General features: G+C 54.7%; 1 protein-coding gene across 1 annotated transcript; it reads right to left on the bottom strand.

The window, feature by feature from the left end:
* Positions 1-246: 246 nt before the first annotated feature.
* SPATA3 (spermatogenesis associated 3) lies at positions 247-4,338 on the bottom strand. The gene is made up of 3 exons (XM_027114433.1): positions 4,038-4,338; positions 2,365-2,539; positions 247-352 (listed from the first exon to the last, which is right to left on the bottom strand). Exons 1-3 carry the CDS (start codon positions 4,336-4,338, stop codon positions 247-249), a joined length of 582 nt encoding a protein of 193 aa, XP_026970234.1.
* Positions 4,339-8,560: the final 4,222 nt, after the last annotated feature.

Genomic DNA, 8,560 nt, shown 5'->3' on the forward strand with positions numbered 1-8,560 from the left:
AGATGTGCCAGTGGACCCTGAGGCCAGAAACAAGTCACTCAGTTCTCAAGATTCCCCTGAGAGGCTGGGGGCTTCGCCCACCCCTAGAGACCTCCTCCATTCAGAGAAGAGACAGACATTCCATCAGCCCTGCGCTGCAGGGATGGTGAGTTAGTGGGCTTCAGAATCACTCTGCAAAGGGCCGTGGGCACGAAGGGGGTCCACATACCTGCTGGGCCGCAGGCCTGGAGACTTGTTCACAAGGATTCAGTGATGTAGTAGGCAGCTCCTAGGGCTCCCAGAGCCACAGCAACAGTCCCAAGGGCTCGGAGCACGCAAGTTACGATGAGTGGAATGTTTACTTGCAGGTCTTCTGCAAAGCAAAGCAGAAAGCCCACAGGTTGGGGGGCAGCTGGGATTTAGTGCCTGTCTATATGCAGGGGAAAGTGGAAATTGTGGGGTCCCTCAGGATCACAGGAATGTCCATCTCCCCCTATGGCTCCTCCTCTCAAAGGAACACAACTCCCTGCACCCCTCCCAATAAAGCTCTACCACAGGACCCCCCAGGATCCGAGGATGGGCTGGCCTGGGATGCCAGCTCCCCTGGACACTCAGAGTGAAGGTGACAGAGGTAGTCAAGGCTGCCGTGTGCCAGGCCCTGTGCTAAACACCTCACACCCAGTGTCCTCCTCAAGCTTCACAACCATCCTGTGAAGTAGTCCTACCATGTAGCTCTATTCTGGGGTTGAGGCTTCTGAGGAAACCACATACTACACCTACCACAAAGGTGGTGGAAAAGGAAAGTATATGATTATGCTATTAATTGAGGAAGGCTTTCACAAGATGCAATATCCATTTGGACAAAAATCCTACTAAAGCAGGGATTCTTATCTAATGTGAATGTGTACTTAAAGCCCAGAGTCAACACTCCACTCTACAGAGAAATGGAAAGATTATGGAAGCAGGTGAAACTTGAGCAGAGTTAGGACTGCATCCCAGCCAGGCTGGACTCTGCGCCTCCCCGTCACTTTCCTACTTCTGAGCCTTGCCTTGTGCCTTTTCCTCCTCCTGGAAAGCTCTCCCTTTAAAATAGGCCATAGAGGATCCTAAAATCCTTTTAGATTCAGCTCAGTTACAACTGATACTACAACGTCTACCTGGACCCCAGCTCAGGAGTGAAGCTCTTTGAACATCTCCTATAGGACACGTATCACTTCCTGGCCTGCACATGAGTTTCTAAATGTACATATCTTAGCTTACCATGTGGACTGCACACTTTTTAAGGGTAAAGTTCCCTGTTTTGGTTTCCCTCCCAGTGCCTAGTATCCTTACGCAGAGTCGGTTTTACTACTTGTTGGTTTATGAATCCAGGGCACAACTTGGCACTAAACGGACGGAAGCACTAAGTGTGTGGAAGGACAGCTGATCATGGTGGGTGGGGGGCAGGCCCTTCCTTGACTTACCAGGCAGTACGGTACTTTTACTCTGGCATGTTCTCCCAACACACCTGGGTATCTGTTTGCCTCTCTTCATATGACTGAGAGATGGTGCTTTTCATGAACATACAAGAGAGCGGGTTTGGTGGGGCAGGGGCTGGGAAGAGGAGCCGGATGGGGATGGAGGACGGGTGGGCTCAGCTTCTGAGCTGGGAGATGCCTAGGCGGAAGCCCTCTTCTGTGGACATTTGTGAGACCTGAGTATAAGCAGAGCTGCCCTGGGGCCCAGAGCTGGGGGTAGGCGGAGGCCCCTCTCCAGCCCTTGTGCGTAGCCCTGCGCCACCGGAAAAGGTGAGGGACATCTTCAGTCCAGTTCCCTCAACAGGGGTCTTCCCATGAGAGGAAGTGGCGGCCACCTGGTGGCTTCGTGGGAGAGGAAAAGAAGGGCAGATGCTGCAGGCGATGCTGTGTGGGCCTCCGGGTCACGGACAGACCCCTGTGGGGCTGCCAGGAACAGCCCGAGACCCGCTGAAGGGGGTAGAGGTCTTCCTGGCACCAAGGGTTATGTGATTTACATCGTATTTATCTCTAAATTCCAGGGGGCGTTCATGTGCGGGTCAGGAGCCGGAAGCGTTGGGCTATGGCTCAGGCTGCGGAAGGAGCGACAGGGACTTTAGGACGGACTGCGGGGGAGTGAGCTGTGAGCAAGGAGGCTGCCTATGGAGCGACGAAAAATGAACCCCAAAGAAGCCATGCCCGGTAAGGAAGAAAGTCGTCACCTCTCCATGAAGGTGGGGTACCTGGGCCTGGGGCTAGTCAGAAAGGCCCGGGTGCCAACCCCCAGGACGTGGATTTCCTTTGGGCCTGGGAGTCCCGAGAGGAAGCAGTTACACACGACTGCTAATACACTGTGTGCCCCGAGGGCCCCGCCCCCCACGCGCCCTAGGACCTGTAGAAGGTGAGGAGGTTTGGGAATCCTCTCCCCGGCATGGTCGGCCAGGCCCGAGGCAGAAGGACATCGAAGATGCGGCTGTGGCACAGGCCCAGACGATGCCAGCAAGCAGAGCTGCCGGGACAAGCGAAACAGGAACAGCAGGCGCGCGGGCCCGCTCGCGTCACAGACCCTGCTGGACAGAGAAGGAGAGAGGTGAGGGGCCCACTGCCTGCGGGAGGTGTCCACACCAGGAGTGGCGTGTGCAGAGGAGAGAGGACCAACTGCATGGGGAACTAGTTGTCTTCTAGACTGGTGCTACCTGGGAATAATACAAAGAACACCGATGTAACAGCTGACACCTGTACAGTGTTCTATACGGCATTATCCATCTCATTCAATCATCAGAACAATCCTGTGAAAAGGAATGTGGTTATTCTCAGCTTACAGATATGGAAACCGAGGCTCAAAGAATAGAAGAGACGTGCTCTGTTAGCAAGGAGATGGAAGAAGTGGGCTTCAACGCAGGATTTCTAACTCAATTCTGTGCTCTTTCCGTGGAATTCACAGGAAGGGACGGCAGCAGGTGACTGTCCATCCTAGGAGAAGTGGCACTGAGATTCCTGCAACTGGAGCGGTCACGTTCCATTTCTCTGGGGCTCTCGGATTCAACCAGAAGACAACTGCTACTCCAGTGGACAGTCTTTGAAATACTTCCCCAAGCTCACCTCCCATTGCTGTCCTGGGCTGTGGGTCCCAGAGGAACGTGGAGAGGTAATAATTGATTTTGCCTGTGTGAGTTCCCTCGACACGCTCCAATGCGCATTTGGACCCTGGCTACCCAAGAAGATGGGGGACCGCTTTCCATTGGACAGCCGTTCCATTTTCAGAGAGAGCTAACTGTTGGATTTTTTTTAACGCTGAGCAGAAATCTGCCTTCTCCAGTGTTTTCCAAGGGTAAGTCGCCAGATTTAGCAAATAAAAATACAGGACGCCCGCGCAATATTCATAACACACTTATTATACTAAAAATCATGTGTTGCTTATCTGAGATTCAAATTTGACTGGGTGGCCTGTATTTTATCTGGCAACCCTATCCAGGGACCCTTAGTCAGACATCTGAGGACAACATGGAACAAATCTACTCACATCTTCCAGCTGACAGACATATCCTCCAATTCCCTCAACCGGCTCTCATACACCAGAAGGTTCTTGCCTCCCCGCCACCCTTCTCATCCCCCCAACCTGGACTATCTTCCTTGGACTAGATCGCTGGGCATCTTTTACAGCACACAAGTGGCCTGATGAGGACAGAGTAAAGCGGTATGACCGCCTCCCTTGTCCTTAACTGTATTCTCGTACTAATGCAGCCTTGGTGTTTATTTCTTAGCAGCCACGTGGTACTTCTGACTCCCAGTGAGCTAGGATTACCACCGAGCCATGCTGAATGTTAATATGTTTGCGTGGCTGTCTTCAGAGAGACTCGGTATGGTGAGGAATGACAAAAGCCAGGAATCCTGGTCTCCTGGGTAAAAAAACAAAACCCAAACCCCTCGCACTCCCCACGCACCGTTCCAGAACACACGTTAACCATGCATCAGTCCCCAATAAGAAAAGTGTCAGCCTCTGGGGCAGCCCTGGGACTCCATCAGCAGGAAGGCTAGAACCACTCAGGCAGGCAGGCTGCCCACCTGTTTTGCTGGATCGAGGGGATGCTTTTGTGCCAGTGTCCGGAGACGCGACGCCCCGAGCCCAACGGCTGACTTCGGGAGCTGGGAGAGCCTGGGGCACGGGCTGCGGGGGGATGGATTCACTGCTGGGCTGTGAGGTGACTCCAGAGCTGGGCGGCGGCGTGGTCGGGGTGCTGGGCGGCGGCCGGGTGGGCGGGGGGCTGGGCGGCTGCGGGCTGGATCCGGTGCCTTCGGAGCTGGCGTGCTGGGAGGCGGAGCCTCGGCGCCTGGCCTTCGACTTCTGCCCCTTGCCCTTCTTCATGGTGGGTCCTCCTCACCTAAACGTGCACCTACGTGGATCTGCCTAATCTCCTGACTCCCTCCCCGAGGGGCCGTGTGCCCCTGCCCTGCGGGGAGGCTCTGGCTTCCGTCTGAGCCCAGGGCCCACAGGAAAGGGTCACCCACACCCCTCCTGTGAGGTCACAAAAGCCAGGGTGGCTCCCACGGCAGGGTGCTGGGGACAGTCTTCTCTGCCGACACCAGCCTGCTGTCCTCCCTCCTCCTCGGCTCCTGCGGATGGGTGGAGAGCAGCTGCCGTGCCCCTCACGGACCTGGGCACCTGGCGAACGCTGGCCTCGGGGCCCGTGGAAACTTGGACGCCCACGATTCTGTCCCCCGAGCGCCTCTTTCAGGCACCTGCTTGCTGGTGTGTTCCTGGGTCCCTGTGTGCTGTTCCTCTTTAAGACACCCTGGCTGTGATGCTCGCTCTGTCACTGGTTTTCACATACCCCCCCCAAGCAAACAAACGGACAAACAACTTCACCATGCATTTTGTGAGTTTTAACTAAAGATCTGGGGGTCCGTGGAAGGCCCGCAGCCTTCTGCTATGTCAGTTGTCTCCCCCCCCACCCCAGATTATCCTATACGGAGCGGCTTCCCCCTTCTCCCAAAGCCGGCCCTCCCCGCTATGGGAAAGGGCTGGGGGGGTTCCCCAACTTTGATAAGAACCATCACAATTGGCAAAAGAATTTCCCCTAAAAACACAACAGCTGTTTGGAAAACTAAACTTCTGAAACTCACTACACTGACAACTGGCAGACCACCTCTCAAACTCCCAACTTGTCCTGCCAGTTAGGGGACTGTGACCCTTCCTGGAAGTTAACAATGTAATTTTCATTTTAGGAAAGAACAGGAAATAGCACTTTAGAAAGACAACCTTAAACTTCACACTTTGACTGCAATGTAGAACGTGTTCACATTAGGAGACTCCGCCTCCAACATTAATGCACCACTAGGTGGCTGAGGTTTCGACTGAACCCCTGGAATCTGGGGACTCATACGCTTGCCCCAGCATATGGTTTAGGGCAGACCTACCTAGGAGGAGCCCTCACATAAGGCCAGACCTGACACGAGACATAAAATGGACAGGACGTATTTTAAGGATTATAGAGCCTGAAAAGACCTTAATGATTCTTTTTTGCAGAAGAGACACTGAGGTTCAGAGAAGTTAAATTACCTTCCCAAGGTCACACAGCTGGTTGGAGGCATCGACAAGGCTAAAGTCCCATTTGGGGCTCTTTCATTTCATGACTCCAGAAGGCAACGGAGTCAGATAATGATGCAGGCCTTAAAATGGATGAATTTTAAAACCCCTTGATAGGACTGAAGAAAGCAAAGGCATGAAGGATTAGAAAGGAAAGGAAGCTCAGATCCAAGAAGGTGGATTGAATTTGGTTGACCCTTGGCGTGTGGATGTTCACGGAACAAGTGAGTCTACAAGAAGGTGGTGATTCCCTGAAGTTGAGAGCAATGGATCCCTCGGCGGGGGATTCAGTTTTGAATCAGAGAGACTGGAAACCTCAGTCAGGAACACTGTCCAGATTTAGCAGACAGGTCAGGAACTCCTAAGGCATTTATGTCTGCAAAATTCGATTTTCAGGCACCAACGGGCTTTTGACTGAGGGCCGCAACCTGGTTTAAACCAGGGTTTCTCAACCTCAGCCCTATTGACATTTTGGGTCAGATAATTCTTTCTTGTGAGGCCATCCTTCACTGGAATAGGTTTAGTAGCATCCCTGGCCTATGCCCACTAGATGACAGTAGCAACTATCCCTCCCCCGAAGTTGCGACAACCCAAAATGTCTACTGACATTGCTAAATGTCCCCGGGATGTTGTGTGTTTGTGTGTGTGTGTGTGTGTGTGTGTGTGTGTGAGAGAGAGAGAGAGAGAGAGGGAGAGAGAAATTGCCCCACGTTGAGAACCACTGGTTTAAATGAATTAGAGAGGGGCAGACATATAGGGTAGGATTTCCTGGTACCAATGAAAGAAACATTCCATTTCACACCAAGGAGCCAAACAGGACACAGATAACAAATCCTTGTTCCCCGGGAGAGCGATGAAGGAAACACAGAGGGTCAGGCTTCAGGAGGAGTGGGGAGTTTTTCCGTGACAGTGGAGAAGATAGCAAGCGTGATCCCAAGAAGCAGAGAGACGGCACTTGTGGAGTGAGAGGTTGTCCCAGAAGGATGAGGAAGAATGGCGCTGCAACAGTTTTAGCTAAAATATTTTCCCCTCTGCCTTCTGACTTGAGCACACATTTCAAGCCCGGAAGTCTGACACCTCCATAACACGGTCACGGCACGCTGTCCCGGGCTTATCGGCCACCTTGCTGCTACCGTGTCCGGCTCCAGCTGACCGTGAGCACCAGAGGTCTGGTGAACATGCCTCACTTTCCTGCATTTGTGGAAGCCCTTTCCTCTCCATCAAGCCCCTCTCCCTCTCTGTCATAACACTTCCCATCATCAAGATTCACCTCCAGTGGACCCATCTCCTCATAAAAAGCCTTCCTGTAGGTCCCCAACTGGAAGCAATCTCTCCCTCTCTGGGCCCCAGATCACATCCTACGTGGGGTTAGAATGATTTCTACCCTCGTCTTATCTAGGGCCAAAGTCCAGAGAAGGGGCTCAATGCAGTCTGCTTGAAGGTGACGGTGGGAGGCCGTTGAAGGCAGGCTGGGTGTGGCCGAGCGGGGACAAGGCACCTTGGAGCTGCATCACGAACGGCTTGTTTGCAAAGACGGCCTGGGATTTTCTGGACCTGCCTGAGGATCATGGTGGGAACAGCCCCCAGGCAAGGGGCTTTCTGAAGCAGGAAAGCCAGACATGGGAAGACCTCGTGGACTATTTAGGAGAGCGAGAAGAATGAGTCTAAAGGGCTCAAAGTTAGGTAGTCAGGATGCGGGCCTGACCAGAGGGTCCCTGGTAGTTCTCGCCCTCTGGGTGCGTCTTGGGCACCCAGAACAAGCAGTCACCGTTTGTCCTGAAACTAGCATCTTAGATCTGGATGGTACCACAGACAGCAACTGACCTTTCACCCCCACGTGTCGGAAGGGCAGCTAATCGGCGGAGGAGACAACGTGCTCTGGTCACCAGCAGAAGGGCGTCAGAGCCTCCCGGGAGCGGGCTGTGGGCTACCGAGCCCAGAGCACTTCCTTCTTCCCAACTGTTGCCCCTGGAAGGGCTCTGGGCAGCAGAGGCACTTGGTGCTCATTTAGGAGCGGCCGGTGGCCCAGGGCCCTCAGACCCACAGATTAACCCGCTGGGGCCACAGGCCTGGATTCCTTGATAGGAAGGGTTTCAAGGGCTGTGGCTAAGAATCCTGCCTTGGGGGTGAGGAGCGTGGGGGACCGGGGCTACTCCAACACAGCGCCTTCCTTAGAGGGTTGTGAGGATTAGTCGTGAAAAGCCCTTAGGACAGTGCCTGGCTCACCATAGGCATGTTTTTTACGGTAGTTGCGATTCCTTGGAGGAGACTAAGGAACCAGGCAAGGAATAGTGGACGTGGAGAGGAGGGGGTGGGGCCGGGACCTACACACTCCCGAATCTGGACCTTAGAAAAGCTTGATTGGGAGCAGTGGGCAAGGCGGAAGGGAGTCAGGTGGGTTGGTGGGAGCTTTAACTACACGTGAAGTGAATTCGAACATTTTTGACCCGAGATTACCCCGGCGAGACACCTGGGGCGAGAAATCTAGTTCATATTTACCCAAAACGGAGTTACGTGGAGGCGTTAGGAGAGGGACTGTGACACGGGGGATTTGTCTACTACTCGGGACCAGCAAGGTCAGGGAACTCCCTCTGTATTAGTTTCCCACCCGGGGACGCCCGTGGCAACCTGGCGTTCCGGGCCCCCGCCCTCGGGCCCCTCACCATCCGTCTGGGTCGCCCGATCCACTAGGGGGACGCAGCCCGGCGACGCGCCTTTGTGCGCTCCGCTGGCGGCCAGCTGGAGGTCCAGGGTGCCCTCGGGGCGGCTGGGGCAGAACACGGCCGTGTGCACCTCCTCGGAGGCGCTGTGCGGGGCGAAGGCGCTGCAGAGCAGGGTCTCCATGCGGCGGCGCGCCTCGGCTGCCTCGTCGTGCCGGGGCTGCACGACGATCCCGACGAGCGCGGGGGGCGGGCGGTGGCCCTGGTCGCGCACCTGCTGCAGGAGCAGCTGCAGCCGCGGCAGCTGAGAGCGCAGCGCGGACGCGCGGCGCGACACTAGG

This window comes from Aethalodelphis obliquidens, unplaced genomic scaffold, assembly GCF_003676395.1.
Source record: "Aethalodelphis obliquidens isolate GAN/ISIS:26980383/991018 unplaced genomic scaffold, ASM367639v1 scaffold2, whole genome shotgun sequence".
Taxonomy (NCBI): domain Eukaryota; kingdom Metazoa; phylum Chordata; class Mammalia; order Artiodactyla; family Delphinidae; genus Aethalodelphis; species Aethalodelphis obliquidens.